General features: G+C 35.1%; 1 protein-coding gene across 5 annotated transcripts in view; it reads right to left on the reverse strand.

Annotated features, from left to right (window-relative positions):
* Nucleotides 1-17020, reverse strand: part of MCPH1 (microcephalin 1) — a 120866-nt gene that overhangs the window by 78924 nt on the left and 24922 nt on the right. For all 5 annotated transcript variants that reach the window (XM_051614232.1, XM_051614235.1, XM_051614233.1 and 2 more), the window contains 2 exons: nucleotides 7975-8012; nucleotides 5693-5855 (listed from right to left, as the gene is read on the reverse strand). In XM_051614232.1, the coding sequence (XP_051470192.1) occupies nucleotides 5693-5855; nucleotides 7975-8012 (201 nt within the window). The remainder of the gene's footprint in view (nucleotides 1-5692; nucleotides 5856-7974; nucleotides 8013-17020) is intronic.

The raw sequence follows: 17020 nt of genomic DNA on the forward strand, positions 1-17020 counted from the left end.
ATTAGAAGTAACAGTGCAGCTGCAATAGTTGGTTTGCTATTTCATGTACTCAAACCAAATTATTCACTCAAAAAGCAAGCAATCAGAAAGATACTAATTTTACAACTGAAACAAACCACTAAAATATGGAACTATTTCTCTGTATAGCTACATTAAATTTTAAAGCCTTGTGAGGACACTAGAAAAGTCAACTTTTTGCATCATGATACATAAAATTAAATATTTGAAAAGGGAAGTCATACTGTATCAGTTCTCTCCTCTTGGTTCAGTTAATCACTGAACTTCATGAGGTTTCTGTTGGCCCATTTCTCCAGCCAGTCAAGGTCCCTCTGAATGACATAACCCAACTAGAGTGTCAGCTCCTCCTCACAGCTTAATAACATCTGCAAACTTGCCGAGGGTTAACTCTTCCCCATCATCTAGACCATAAATGAAAATGTTAAACAATATTGGACCAGAATAAAGCCCTACTATTGACTGGGATTATGCAACTGTTGTATGCAGTCCACATTACATATATAAATCAGCCTGCGAAGAAAAAAAAACTCAATTTCATCCTCTTTGGTATCCTCCTTTGTCAATGTCACATTCTAGAGCACAAAAAAAGGCTGCTAACAATGCAGAGTATAGACTGTCAGGAAAATCCATGATCTATTTCTGTTCAGGTGAGCTCTAAAATGCTGGATCAACATGATCCTCGGAGAGGAAACTACTTGAAATAGTTATATTTTCAGTTTCTGAAATACACTTTTAATTTTTAGCTTTTCCTAAAAGAACCCCAAAACTGCTCCATCTAGCATTTTTCCTGTGTTGATTTTCTAAACACGTATTCAAAACAATTATCATTATAAGTTGCAGCTGGTAGACTCTAATATTAAAAGCTTCAAAAAGAGTGGTCAGAGACTATATCCCCAAGTGGTAAAAGTGTCATCTTTATAGTAAAATGGAAAAAGACTGAAGTTCCCTTGAAGGCTTTGCCCACTGTTTTCCTACTCATTTCTAGACAGTCTAAATTCTGAAGCACACTCTGATGGATGAGGAGTTTGTTTTCCCCATCAGGTGCATCACTGTTAGCTGAGCTATAAAGCTCCTCATGTAGGTTAAGGCTGTTAAGTTCTTTGCCAAGTTTGTCCACTGTCACATGAATTAACAGCTTTCCCCTTTCACAGATACTTGAGCTTTGCAACATCTTTCCTGTGGTTGCCTTTGGCATGCCTTAAATAGGAGTCAAAAAAAGGATTGGTACCTATTTGTGAGGGACAGCAGGATTCCGACCTGCAATCTTAAAAAACCCAGCAGCCAATACCTCATTGTTCCTACAGCAACAGGGAGTATTAAATGCACAAGAAGTGTACACATAACCCCAAAACAGGATTGGTAAGTAAATCCCTGTGTTTAGAATAATTCTACCTCTGGCAGTCACAATTTCCCTAAATAGTTCTCTAGCCATTTCAACAGATTTTTATTTTTTTTTTTTTTACTGTTATCACTGCCATGCACCATTAAACATGCACCATTTTTGCCTTAGAACAAATTGAATTTAATCACTGCAGGAAATTATTACTATGCTTGATTCACAATTAACTGAAATATTTTTTTTATTCTTTTGGAAGATCCAAGACAAATCAATTTTTTGGTAATTTTAATTCAAATTATAAAACTTTATCACATAAAATTTGTGAAGCAGTGCCATGAGATGTTCCTCTTAGACAAAAATTGTCATAATGGATATGAGGCACTACAAAGTTATCCTTTACAATGTTACAGCTCACTAACTAAACAAGATTCTAAGCTGAACAGACTGATTATAAACTAGTAATGTAAATCTTATAAAATTGTCTAATTTTATGAAGGAAAATAACTTTCTGTAAGGGTTTTTTTCCCCAAAAATCTGTTGCTGCAAGAAGTAAATTGCAAAATTAATTTAGAAACTAATTCTGTTATAAAAAATAAGTTATATAGTCTTTAGGCCAAAATAGCTTTTGCTTGACTTTCAGGGCTACCAGCAACTTTGTATATGAACTGCTACAGATGCTGGTGCTTTCTGTGATGTGGCAAGTAGCATTTTATTTGTAAGGGAAGGTGTCCAATTTTGCAGGCTATTGGAAGGGAAAAGTGATTTTTTTATTATAATGAAAAGTAGCACATCTTCAAACTTATTGTTGAACTTTACTAGAAAATTCCATAGAAAATTATATTTACTTTTAGAAAACATACAACCAAATATTTGAAAATGCAACAGCTGTACAAAAGGAGCAAATAATTTCTATACTCATTATATCACATCAAACCTAAATACAAGAGTTAAGCACATTAATAAATCAATGATCTTTAAAAAATATTCAAACATACTGCTATGTTTAGCCAAGAAAAGTATAGTAATTTCTTAAAAACCTACAGTTAAGACTGCAACTTAGGATTTTAAGTGATCAATTTTAAGGTGGTACCTGTGTACATTTTTACTATTACTTTTTACAATTTGAATATTGAAATCTGTTAGCTTTATACTTATAGCTGTATATATTTATGGCAAATTAAAGAAACTTATTAATCCAAGCCATCACAGTAAAAATCAATTTTAACTGAATGAAGACAACTGTAACTTCTAATATAATTCTTAAAGACACGTTGCATGAAAAAAAAGTCTTCATAAATAATCTTGAGCAGGAACAGATGTACCAGGCTGTATAATGTGTACACCATGTCCTTACAGTACCAAAATGATGTTTGTACTAACAGTAACTGTCAAACAACCCAAACAGATTAAAAGAATAAACTCAAAATATTAGTTATGATCAAGTAATCCCATTTCATTTTCCAGGCCAATTTACAGTAACAACCTCTATTAATCCTTATAGTATTTACAGAATTTTGTTTAGAAATGAATTTTGTTTATCTTAACAAAAGATGGATTAATGCTTGCCTATCATGGTTCTGGAATTGAGTACAAACGCATTGTATCTACTTCACCAGATACAAGGAAAATCAGATACTGAGTTCATGAACAGGTCCTGAAGTAAATAATTAGATCACTAGTCACTAAAACATTCATGAACACAAAGGCAAGAGCTCTCCATTCTGTCACTGAATGTTTTCTTCTGACTTGGGCAAATTTTCAACTAGTATATTTTCATAGCAACACCAAAAAAAATGCTTGAAATTCATGTAGGCTGAAAAAAAATGTTATGATTTGCAATACTATTCTTGAATAAACTACTTTTTCTTGTTAAGTCAGTAATGTCTTCATATTCAACAATTCTTTAGAATGTGGAAAAGGACTAAGAAAAGATTAAAATAATTCTGAATATAACAGAGTTTATATTGAGAAGAAAGAGCTATCTAGAAGTTTTCAAATATGCAGTTACAAAAGACTCAGCTTAAAATGAAATGATAAAGCAATGCAGTATGGGTCAAGCACGTATGCTGGATGGAGTATCAGAAGATAGGAAAATACGGTTGATAAGATTGAGATATTAAAAATGCACCAGATGCTAAGAGAATGCAGTCTTTCTGGTAATGAAGGGCCTGAGAAAGGCGAAGTAGGGAGGGAAGAGGAGAGTGGGAAAAGCATAGTTTTTCTGTGGAATTCTTACAACTTTAAAGAATGAGGGATACAGGTGATCCTGTGATGAGTCTAAAAGGCAGGCTATAAGACAGCAGGAGAAAATTTGACATGGCCGCTAGTCAATTAATTCATAGAAGTGCAGTGCATAAAATGGACAATGACATTCTTGGACAGCAATTGCCAGAATACTGATTATCCAAATACTGCCTTTATGTACAAAGCTAAGAAACCATTTTAGTGGATTTTTGTGGTAGTTCTCTACACTTTTTGCTATCTTAGTAGTTATTTGAAGCTTTTTCTCAGAGAAATATACAGCTCTCACATTTAAGTACCCTGTTATGAGAAAGTAATTTATAGCAAGTATGTTGATACTTGCTTAAAATTCCATAAAAGCTAAGCATGGGACAGATATTTCAATGTGTTCCATTCATAGATGCAGAGAATCATACAGCTGTTGAGGCTGGAATGGATCCCCTGCTAAAATATGTTCCTCTTGTTGTAGCCAAGGATGTTATTGGTCTTTTTATGTCATATTACTGGATCATTAAGATGCAAATCCCTTTATTCCAAGGGAAATTAATCATCACTTCTAAAAACTCCAAAGTATACCATAACAGCTTCTTCAGATAACTACACGAACAACACGTAGGATAAGCTTCACTGGTAAATATCAGACATCTTGAAGATAAAAAGGCAACAGGAATTTATTTTGTTTTCAGCCCAACAATTAAATTTTAAAGTATTTATAAGAAAAAGAAAACCAAGACATTAAAATTTATTCTACAACCCTTTTCTGTGTAAGATGAAGAGCTATTTCCACATAAATTTCAACAGGTATGCTTTACAGCTCTGGAAACGTGAAGAAAGCTGAAAAACTGTCATCTGCAATGTTAGATTGAGTGATTAATCTCTGTTATCAGAGTGAGTAATTGAGGTGGTTTAATCCTGGGCTGACAGGTAAGCTCCTCACCCAGTCACTACTCACTCCCGACCTCAGCAGGACAGGGGGTGAAATTGGAAGGGCAAAAGCAAGAAAACCACCTTGTTTGTTAAGATAAAGACAGTAAATAAATGAGAGGAGAAATAAAGTTTATGTAACCCCAAATGATGTAAAAGTAACCATTCCTATCAGTAGACAAATGGCCAGTCAGATTCCAAGCAGCAGCTGCTTTGGAAAAACTCCTCCCAGCTTTGTAACTGAACATGAAGTCATATGATGTGGAAAAATCTCTTTGATAAGCTTTGCTCAGCTTTCCCAGCTGAGTCCCCTCCCAGCTTCTTGTGTACCCCCAGCGTACCTGCTGCAAGGGGTTGACTGAAACACAGAGAAAACCTTAATGTTGTGTAAGCACTGTTCAACAATAGCTAAAACACTGCTGGGTTATCACCTGTTGGTGGCCAGACTTAAAAAAAAAAAAGCACCATACAGGCTACAATGAAGATCATTAACTCCATCCCAGCTGGACCCAGTACAGCAATTCATTATTATCTTATCTTTATGGCAAAAGTCTGGTAACTTTAAGTGATAGCCCACAAGAAATTCTGAGCATATTACAGTGATTATTTGATCTGGATGTCTTGGAACCATTTCTGTAAATTACACAGTCTCCAAGCTACTTACTACAGATAGTTTTCCTTTTTTTTTTTTTTTCCTATTTTAAAGTTTTCATACTATGCAGAAAAATATCTAACAATTCCCCTTCATTTTACAAATGCTGAACACAATACATATTTCAAAACATAGTAGAAATATATTACATCGGTATATAAAAAATTTAACCTGAATCATGTGACTTGGCTAATGTTGAGCAGACATGGTTTGTTTAGCCTCTAGTCTGTCAAGAAATTATGAGACAAGACTTCAGGCATTTCTAAAATAGGCACTGAGATAAAACACAGGAATATTTTGGTTAGACCAAATACTGAAAGACTAAGCCATGGTAACAGAGCTGTACACAGCCAAATTTCCTCTAATTGAGCTAACTCTGGGTAAGCCTGAATATCTGAACATTGCACCACTGTACACAGCATGGACACTTGTTTAAGTCCATTGTGATATGGTTCATATTTCAGCTATACAACATAAGTTTAATTGATTCTGTAGTAAAATTTAAAAATATTTCTTACCCATTCATAAGAAACAATCCAACACCCACGAGCAATTCCCAGCATAACATTCAAGGTGCGACGAGGACTCCCTGTCACTACATGACTTGTTGTTTCACATACATCATCTGAGAACAAAAAGTCTCCAAGTTTATTCACCACCTGAATTACTGTACTTTGTTTCCTAAAAAGAAAAAAAGAACAACGCTGAATGGATCTGCAGAATTCTAAAAGCATATATATACCATATAAATTACCTCAAATCCATCTAGTTATTTCTTCACTAATAATTTATTACCCGTTTCTCACTGAGCCTCTACCCATTTGCTAGCCCTGAATTCTTTAGCCCTCCCACAGATTGCAGATCCTTTACTGTCACCACAGTCATATCTACTTGCACATCAAAGCTCTTTTGTCCCCCGTATCTATCTTGTCTGTTTAAATAGAAGCTTTTGAGTCAAGAATTATTAACATATTGTTTGTGTACAAAGCCTAGCACAACAGAGCCTCATTCTTGGTTGCTTTCCTAGTACTACCAAAAAAGTATTACCAGGAAATGTTACATTTAGACATAGCACTATTAAGAGGTTTTCATTAGGAAAGGATCAGATTTTCTGCATGTAAATAAAATGCTGTGTCTACACAGAGGGGCTGGCCCTTGCCTAGACTGTTTGCTCAGGGGACAAATTTCCATGCTCTACTTAAAGCTTTTCTTCTTTCCTGCATCTACACAAAGTTCTTTAAAACGAGAGGGAAAAGTTCCATTGTCCAATAATTGAATCTAAGATATCATATAAATTACTGTGAAAACTTCATTGAAGTTCATACTTCAATCAGCTTCAAAAATTGATTGATGCAAATTTACAGCAAAATTTCATTGAATTTGTCATTCAGAAAAACAAATAGCTGCTGGCAGTGAATCAGCAAGCAGCATTTAATATAATCTCAAACCCCAAAGCCACAAGGACACTGAACCCATGATCTTTACATTAAATTCTAATGAACCACTGTTGAAGCTGTAGCTATTGGGTAGCAGAATTGGCTTTTGGCCATTGGTTTGTACACTCTGAAGGACTGTTTTCTGTTCTTCATTTCATTCAGGAGCAGTCCCCTCTCTTCACCCGTTTATGGGCTGATGAATGTCTACAACTGTAGACATACAAGAGCATCTTCTTGATGAAGTTCTGAAGTTTTTATTTAATGAAACAGTAATTGGCTAGTAGGCAAAATCAGCAATGATCTCTTTCAACAAAAGAACTTTTTCCACAGCATCTGCCAGGATTTGCCCTCACCTTTTAGGCAGATCACAGTCTCTGTTCTCCAACACTCCTATCTGCACTGTAGCTGTTCTCTCTGCCTCCCCCATAGTGATCCTGTATTGCATGACTCACAAAGTGCACTTTACAGCCTTGGTGTTACTAGCATTCAGCCACATTAAATACAAGAAAAGTTTCAATTCCATTTTATGTTTCTGACGTGTATTAGTATACTTGTTAATAGCTATTGACAACCATTTACAAAGAACTTGTAAAAGAACAGCCACTAAGTGCTGTGTCTTAGTACTTTTATCAATGTAACTGTCAAGAGTTTATTACTTCAAACCTGAAACAGATTTGGGGGTAGCAGAAATATCTTGAATTTTGAATAGGAATTAAAAAAACTGCAAGCAAGTGTAGTAAAAATGATGGAATTGTGTTTTTGTTGGATGTTCTTTATGCTGTAAGACTTTTAAGAGAATGATAAGAGCACGCCAGAAAATTATTAACTCTTCTCCAAAATATGCAGTGGCAGCTGCTTCTAATGTTTTGAAACAAAGTGGCTTTTTAGCCACTTTTTTAGCCACTTCAACTGATATTTCTTCAGCAACTATTTACATGAAAGAAAACATTTTGAACTGATGTTGCAGATTATGATTTTTAAATAGCAAAAATTAAAATGTATGGGAAAAATAAGTCTTGGGCTGAAGGTCTGAGCCACTTACTACATAAAATTCCTTTTTATGCTTCCTTCAGAAAAATTCAAAACTTGGTTAAGACATTAGTTTCATTGTTCTGAAGCTCTGTTGAGTTCACCTATGGAATAACTACTTCAGTCTGACCCATAGCAACACAAACATACACACACACTGTAGACAGCAACGACATATCCATGTATGCATGTGTATTCAACTAGTATACAGAATGAAACAAAGTATTTTGACATACAGCCCAAACATAACCTTCATTTTGTATAGGCTTACAAGATTATCAACATTGCAGTTTAAATGGTGTGCTTACTAAACAGTCAAAATGTTTACTACTTACTCAGAAGTCATACTTGTCATAACTAGTGTCCTTGTTGGCTAGAGATGAAAAAGAGACAAGAAAACAAAGAAATCTGAAAAATTTTCCTCTTTAAAATAAATGTTAAATTAGAAATTGTTCCATTAAAATGACTAAACTACCTCAAAATTACAGTATCTCCTGGCAAAAAGGCTGTACTAACACATATACTAGAAATAGTAAATTTTGAGAACAAGGAAGGAAGGAAATCCCTTCATGACATCTGGCATTAAAGCATCCAATATAGCAGAAGACAGGAATGCAAGTTTTCATTAGTTAAAACAAAAAACCAAAAGATTTTCAGTATGGAATGTCACAGAAAAAAAGCATATCATTTGTCTCCTGTCTCTTCCTCCTGAAAGGAAAAGCCATCTTACCTTCAAGAAAGAAAACCTGTAATTTAAAATCATTCCAATTTCTTTGAAAAGAAAGGCAGAAGCTGGCTGAGATGCTGCAGAAATTAGAAGTTTTTATGGTAAAGTATAATTTTCTTAGTTTTATTTTGTATGTTAAGTCCAGGTTTTAAGTAAACACTCTTTCATTCTTAAATCTTTTTTAGTGAATAAAAGCTGTCCAAGTAACATAACACACAAGGTATACTCAAAGAGTACAGCAATCCTTAAACCAGCAATTCTGAGACAACTTAAAAAGCACCCCTCCTTCACCTGCAACACCCCCCATAGTTTATGTGCTAAGTAAGAGGGGTTGCCCCATTTTAAATAAGCCTTTTAAGAATTAGTATTGAAGAATTCTATTAATTCTAATTTTATTAATTCGGAAGAGGAAGAAGTATCCTTTGGTCAGCAGCAATAGCCATGAAAGCCCCCACCACGCACAAAGGTAGGACAGGACATGAATTTTAGCAGTATCAGAGAAATACATAATTGAACGTAACATGGTCATCAAAAAACTTATCTAAGAAGATGCTTTTAAATTCTTAGCTAAGAACTACTTGTAGTTACATGAACATGCACAAGTACAAACTTACACATCTTGATTTTGCAAAAACTGTAGACTGCCTTTTATACAACGATTTCAAACAACTCCTAATAATTTTCAGAATCAATATATGACTTTCAAATTATTTATCTAGTTAAGTATTGCTTTGTAAGAAATAATAATTTTCATTTCTGTTCCCCCAATGTATCACCACAACCACAAGCACTAGGCTCCCAAAGTGTCTGCTAAAATTCAGTTACCTTTGAGTAATGTACTGGGACCACAAAAATATTTTGAGTTGGTCTACAGTGGTAGCACAGGCCAAAAAAGATTTGAGGACAACTCATTTTACCCAGTAATGAATCACAGAACAGAAGAGAGAACATAATCTGATGAAACTTAATTTGTCCTCTCTTAACAGTATAGAACTTTTCTCTATTAAGTGTTCAAGCAATTTGTCACATTTAAGCATAGTTTCTTGGAATTATCTCTGTAAACTAATAGACAGTAGATTAATAATGTGCACTATGATTGTTCATTACATGAAAGATATTTGCATAAATAAAACACAATTTAGACACCATTGACAAGCTAGATATTAAAGGTAACATAAGTAGTAGTCTTTTCAACATACACATGATAATTTAATTCTGCTGTTAATTTGAAAAACATAAACCAAATATACTATTTAAGTCTTCAGAAGCAACATAAATGCAGCATATTTGATAAAATTTTTTTAATTAATGATAAATGCGTAGTCAGACATTATGTAAGCTATAAAATACTCAGTACTGAAAAGATATACAATATGAAAATGTAAAAGTATAGATAATAGAATAAAACTTTAAATGAGGGATGGATGAAACTTCTACATTGAAATATTGCTTGGAAAGAAATTCTATGCAGTATTTTTTGAAGTGTAAGTTTCTAAATTCTAAACTATTGCCAGTAATACTCATTGATGATGCCTTAGCCTACTGTTAGCCTGTAATAAAAATTTGTTGTATTCCTAGCCAAAATATTTTCTACTGCATTAATTTCAACTCTAAATAAGCAGTCACATTTAGTTGCTCTTGGAAGTTCCAAGATCTTCACAGCTTCAATTCTACATGAGTGTTATATGCAGAGAGCTTGAGAAAAAATAATAAAAATGTAACTATATATATTAAATATATCTATCATAACTTTAGTAACAAATAATTAGCATTAAATATTAAGCAATATAAATTAAAAATTTGAGTACATACACTAAAAAAGACATCTAGTAAGACACTGAGTAAGGGTTCTCATGGTAGAAGGGCACAGGTTAGGTCAGGTGACTGAAATCAGACATGGGGCCTCGTAAAGCAAAAATTAGGACATACCTCATACTATCTTAATACACATTGTTGGATTTGTATAAACTCCTCAACATTCAAAATGCTAGGATATGACAGCCTGGGAAGAGACTGTTCTGTGTCCAATTTTTGTGGGCTGAAAACCTCATATATGTGAAAAAATATGTTTCAGCATTGTCATGATGTTCTCCTTCAGGATCTGAAGCAAAGCCAAACTGCCATCACAATCTCTTTGGCTAAAAGTCTAGAGTTACATTCACACAGAAGAATCATACTAGGTTCTTGGGGTCCTTGTACAGTACTAGTTCCAAAGCCAGATCCTGATGTGCCCATTCAGAATGTGCAGAAAATACCCTTCCTCTCAACTTTTTATAAATGAAATGTCATGGAAGTATTACTAATCAGACCACTGCTTTTGCCAAACTTGGGTTAAAAAAAAGTATTACTATAAATGAAGGCTACAGCAGCTTGAGATCCTCCAGTTGCTTCTTCAGCCTCAGAGCAGTAATGTTTGTTCCTTAATACCTTATCTATAAGGAAGAGGAAATACTGGATTCACAAAAATTGGGAAACCTGTAGCCTGTCCTCATATTACCCTGCAAAGTCAGCTTTTGGATTGTAGCTTTTATGCTACAACACATTGCATGTAAGATGGTTCAGTGAGTTTTCTGGGCTAATGTTCTGTCAGTGTGCTTCAAAGTGATTTAAAGTCTCAACAACACGGAAGGATGCATACAAAAGGTAGAAACTGAAATAAATTATATTTCTTCCAGACTATTACTTCATATTAACTGAGAACTGATATTTTTGCAAGTCAGAGGTAATTTTCTAAGCAGACATTTTGTTTTACTGCTTCAGTTAGGCAAGCAGTCCTCTTTAATTACAAGTTACCAAGCAGAAAATTTAGCCAAACTATGTTTTAATTTTCAGTTGTGCATTTTTCAAGTTAATTGCTTTCCCCATCATGCTATGCAATTTTTCTTCCACATTCTTTGTGTCTGTTTTATTTTACGTGTTGCTTTTACTGAAGAAAAAAAAAAAAGTCAGCATTTTCTTTTCTGACCAGCAAAAAGACATCTGGTGAACATCATTATGAGTTCTAACGCACATTTATAGCAGGATTATTATTAATAAAACACTGGAAAAGGTGGTATTAACTGGTCCTTTTATTTCACATTAATCCTGAAGAGCTGTATATCTATACTATAAATCAGAACACACTTCCTCAATTATTTTTTAGCTCTGGAATACAGGCTGTGTTATAAATGACATGCTTGAGCTTTCTTTTATGTATTTCTTAGGAGCACAGTTGCATTAAGTATTTCTTTAGGGTCTGCCAACAAGATTTTTCTAAGTCATCTGAAATATAAAACATGCATTTCAGTAGCTCCAAGGAAATAGTATTTGTAAATCTTCCCAGTACTTAAAAAGACAATGTGATACTTCCTGTATGCTAACTGAACTACACTACAAAAGAGGCATCCAGCCTCAAAATGTATTCTTTCTTTCTTCTAAGTCTGAGCAGGTGTTTCTTGGAGTCCAGCCTTGTACAACCCCCTTTCCAAGAATGTAATGTTTCCTTAAGAATGTAATGAGTTGTTCTTCATCAGTGACAAGTAAATTAAAATGTGACCATAAAATATGTTTTTCCAGGCCAGTACTCAAGAGTAAAGTGCATTCCTGCTAAGAATTGACTTGATAGGAATAGTTTTACATTTGTGACTGGTTAAATTCCAGTCTGAGTATATTAGATCTAATTTTGTCTTTGGGTCAAGAAGCCAGGCCTCAGATATTTTTCAAGAAAGGATTTAAACCAATAAAGAATACTTCTGAATTGTATATTCCTTAGTCCAAATGCCCCTCTTAGGCTTTACATTTGACTGAATTCTGAAAGAAATAGAAAGAAAAAGCTTCAGTGTATTCTCAAACTCTGAGATATGCTGTGATGTAGTAAAAAAAGACCTTCACCTTCAGGACTCAACAAGATACTTACACTGTGTGGTTTAGCCAACATATCAGGGATAAAGGACTTACTGGGGAGTGGGAGGGAAGCAGGTGGAAGTATTGCATGGATCCACAAATAAAGTGTAGGGGAGAGTACAAGAATACTGTGCTGTCTGTACTCTTCCAATCCCTTTTTACTTTGGCTACTGTAGGTCCATCAGAATGTTCTGAAATTGCTTCAGAACTTGTATTCTCACTTTTGATCTTTACAGCTATGATTCAAAAGAATCAATCTTCAGTCCTACTAATACATAAGCCAAAAACCAAAGCCATGTAGAGCATGGGAATATTCAAGAATCAGATTAATTGCACTCTGCTTTTATCTAGGAAGTTTGTAACAAGGATCGAAAAATTAAGGCTGTTTTTAGAAACAATCTATAAATTGTGCCACATTAATTTCTTCTACTAAAGTAATTGTGGCTCCTAGCTGAAAACAACTGGTAATTGTAGTGAATGATTACTATTTAGTAGATTTAGACAGCAATTATTCAAAGCTGTAATTTACTTTCTGGCTGACCTTTCTCTCCTTTGATACTGATATTTTTCCATTTTCCTCTGGCTGCAAACTGAATTTTGACTGTAATTTCCTGACCAAATATAGTACCTCTCCTTTGGTGCTAGAAAGACATGAAAAACACATTCATCCTTACTAAATACTATCATGGGGAAAGAAGAAAAACAAAGCAAGCTATAAAAAGACAGAAAAATAAGATGACTTGACAGGTGCCTGGGTATCAGTTTTCCTTCACTGCCAAAGATGAGGAAAAATGAGAAATCCTGTAATAACAGACACAGGAACCCCTAGAACTCTTTTTGGCAAGATTAAAGATGATTACTATCTTCAAACTCTTCAGACTAGCAGTGTTACAGTTTACAATTTACTGACACTTTCGGTTCTCAACATGCAACCGTAACAGCAAATACATTAAAAAAAATAATCTACCATGTGGGATACAAAACTCTGTAGCAAGGGACAGCTTTCACAGCATCCAGCAACTCCAAAGGACAGGTTTATCTGGCTGTGATCATTAGTAAAAATAGAGACCGACTTTTTTCAAAGATTAAAGGGAGAGCAGAAGCTCCTTCCCACCCCTTTGAGTTCAACCCAAAACTTCCAAGGCAATCAGTATGACATGAAAAAAGCCAACAAGCATGAAGTATTTCTCTAAGCACAGGCAGTAGTGATTCCCATTCTGATGAGAAGCTCAAGCCTTTCCAACAGGTACAAATCAGAGGCTGGCTTCCCAGTTAGCATCGCTCAGGAAAAGAATTCCAGTTCTCAATTCTTCTTTACTAGGAAATGTTCACCTCTAGATCATGTAATGTGAAAACTGAGGAGACAGAGAGGGAGAGATTGTGACGTAAATAAATCTCAAGAAGTGGGATGCTAAGGGAAGGAGAAAGCTACTTTACAGTTTAGAGTCTAACAGAAAATGAAAGTGCAGGTGAATGAAGGACACTCCTGTACCTCAAAAAAGTCACAAGACAGGATAAAGAGGAACAAGGGCTATCAGGAAGCAACACTGTTACGGAGAAAACTCACACATGCAAGCAGAAACATTTTAAAGAGTACACTAAAGCACAAATTACTTCTGTCAATGGCATAAAACAATGCCCAATGTATACTTAACTTCACAAATGATCTCTGAGAAAGTCAGGCACAGTTCATTTTTTCTGCTGAAATTTTAAGCAACATGAACTGCTTCCCCCTACTTCCCATCTTCACCAAGGTTAACAAAAATAGTTTGTACCATTTTGTGAATAATTTCTAAAAAAATTAAGCATGATGTAGGAGTGAATCTGCTTAATCTGCTCAGACATTAAAAAATGTTTATTTTTTCAGAATGATCCAATGACTTACGACCAACTAAAAGCACTTTCTAAAGCTTCACCTGAGATACTCTGTGCCCTAACTGTGAAACAAAAACTAAGCCACAAGAGTAGTGGGCAACAGTAGAGTAGCTTCAGTGAAATTAATGGTTTGATTTTTAAGCCCTCATCAGCCATCTATTCAATTTTTGGTAATGGTGGTTGCCACCCATTATGGAAGGTTTATTAGAAATTACATCTGCCTCTGCTACTTCATAGCAGATGTCAATGGCTCAGTTAACATTGCTCGCAATGGGTCATACATAGGGCAGAAACAACTAAGGCACAAAGAGACACACTTTGGTTGCACAGGGATGGAGTCATTTTAGGAGAGCAAGAACCATTTTCCGTCACCCCAATTGCTGAATACTTGCTTTGCATAATTATTAATGCTGGGATGTTAATTTGTATAGTTGAAGTCTTCTGGAGATTGCCAATTATGCAGCAATGAGTGGAATTTCAGGTGAAGATACACTTGAAAACGTTTGCAGTCCCAAAACAGGCCTATATTTATGTTAGGTTTATGGTAAGATACTAGACTGTAAACTTTAGGAAATATGCTGCTCACAAGACTGTAACCCAATTGTTGATGAAAGTCAACAACTTGAGTTAAAGCTATACTGTCTTCTAGTCAATACAGTAAACAACAAAACAACACAATGCTTCTAAAAAAACCTGCTAATGAAGACATGTCAAATGCTGAAGAAACTGAGTTTAGGAAGTCTTCTGTTCAGACTGATTTTCAACCATTTTCAAGAGCTGTAAGGCTACCATTTAGAAAGCAGTTCCATCAATTAAAAGATTTCTGGCCTGTAGGGTTATGCCCGATACCAGTAGGTTTATGTAGGCTGTCATTTTTCCAAGAGGTATATTTCCAAGAAAAAGAGGATCTAACTAGCAGTTGCTTTTCCTCCTGGTGGTTTCTGAATCCAAGGGAGAAAATAGTTCCAGTTTTACACTGATTCTTTGCCAGACCAGCTGCAGTCCAGTGGATTGTTTGGTTTTCTGGCATGATGATTATGACCCCAGTGTTAAATGTAACAGTGTACCCCCAAACCAGAAAAGAATTGTGATTTACCAGTAACTATAGTTCTCTTCAGCAGTGAGGTGTGCACGTCTTGAGAATGGACTGTATGCTCTCAGATCTTACAGTTTTATGCACTGTTACTCTGATGCTTTGAGCCAGAAAGAGTTGCATCTGTTTCTTGTACCCAAGACTCCTTTCTACCATCAATGCCATGGAATTAAATAAAATGACAAAAATGGTATAGATGTACTTTGAATAATTTGGGATTCTAGGATTTTGCTCTTGATTCTTATCCCCAATCTACTGTTCACTATGGATAAAACTCTTGAGTAATTTCCTACTTGCCTAAAAATAATAATAAAAATACGTTCTGACTTTACATAAATAGTTTCTGGACGAAAAATCACAATGCTTACCAGGTAAAAAAAAAAAAAAAAAGGAGAAACTGTGAAGTTTTTTTCTTAATTCTATACAGACAAAATTAAAAAAACCTTCATATCCTTAAGACACTATTCCTTGAATAAGGTTCTGGAAAGAACCAATTTGTTAATTTGTTGACTGAACAGGTGTTTAGTGACAATTTTATATAAAAACTTAAGTGAATTCAGCTCCTTGATCTTAACTACCCTGCCTGCTAAGGTGACAAATTGCAAAGTCAACGACCTCCTATATCACTGTCAGGGCACGTTTCCACTCTTCCAAACAGCAACCCACACAAGAGTGTGAACAGCAGCTGCAAGTGTCTCTGGGACATCCTCTTATGTTTTCAAGTTAAGAAATAAACCATAGAACTTCAGTGGGTAGTCCAGAATGGCTACCATGAAATCTGTCATAAAGAGAATGATTTCTTGGGACCTAAGGCCATGAATCAGCACACTAGGTCCATCTACAGGTGATCTTCCTGGCACGAAAGGTAGCATCCCTAAGTGGTGCTAAGAAAGCTGTTGCCATTAGGACATGACCCAAAGCATGTCCTGTAAGGTGCAGCAGCAGATGCCAAGAGTTTAGTTTCTGTGGTGGAAGCCAACAACTAGATGTGGGAGAAGCGTGGAAAAAAAATTCACCAGCTGGACGAAGTCCAGAATCAGAACTGCCTTGCAAGTTTTGAGTGAAAGTACCAATGTTGTTGGATTTCAACATCCCATTCAGTGGTATATTGCAGACATGTCAAGAAGCAAATTTTCTGCAGTGATAAGTAGCATTAGGACCTTTTATCACTGACACTTTCAAAGTTACTTGTCCCACAATGTAGTCTGCTCAAAAGCTTGTTTCACAATAACTTGTTTCTTCAACTTTATGTTGCGGCAGCTAGATAACTAGTTCAACAATATTCAACTACTCAGTTGTCATCAGCTACATTTGGTTAGACACTTTCAGGATTACTTCATCTAAGATGAAACATCTTGTAAACAAGAAATGCTTTAGGATCAAATCAGATATGCATAAAGTCATACCATCAGACATTTGGTCAATAGCATAAAAGTTTCTTGAAGGTATCACAGAAGTACTCATAATGTGTAGCTTCAGTCGCTCCTCTCATTGCTACACCCAGAAGCAATCTATTTGAATAATTTTCAGTGACCACTTGTCAACCCCCCTATTACATGAGGTATTTTCCCCAGGTGATAAACTTGTAGGTAGTTCCAGTTTCTTCACTGTTAACTGTAAATGAGCTTGCATGCTTCCACCTTGTCAAATTCACACTAGTTTAGTAATAATTTGTGGCTCAAAGTCCGTAACATTTCAAATAGAATTCTTTAAAGTAAGTACCTATTCAAAGTAACTAAAAAATCAAAATACAAAGAAAGCATAAAAAAAGATGATTTCCCCAAAACCAATGCAATTTGTTTAA

This window comes from Apus apus, chromosome 3 (genome assembly GCF_020740795.1).
Source record: "Apus apus isolate bApuApu2 chromosome 3, bApuApu2.pri.cur, whole genome shotgun sequence".
NCBI classification, from domain to species: Eukaryota; Metazoa; Chordata; class Aves; order Apodiformes; family Apodidae; genus Apus; species Apus apus.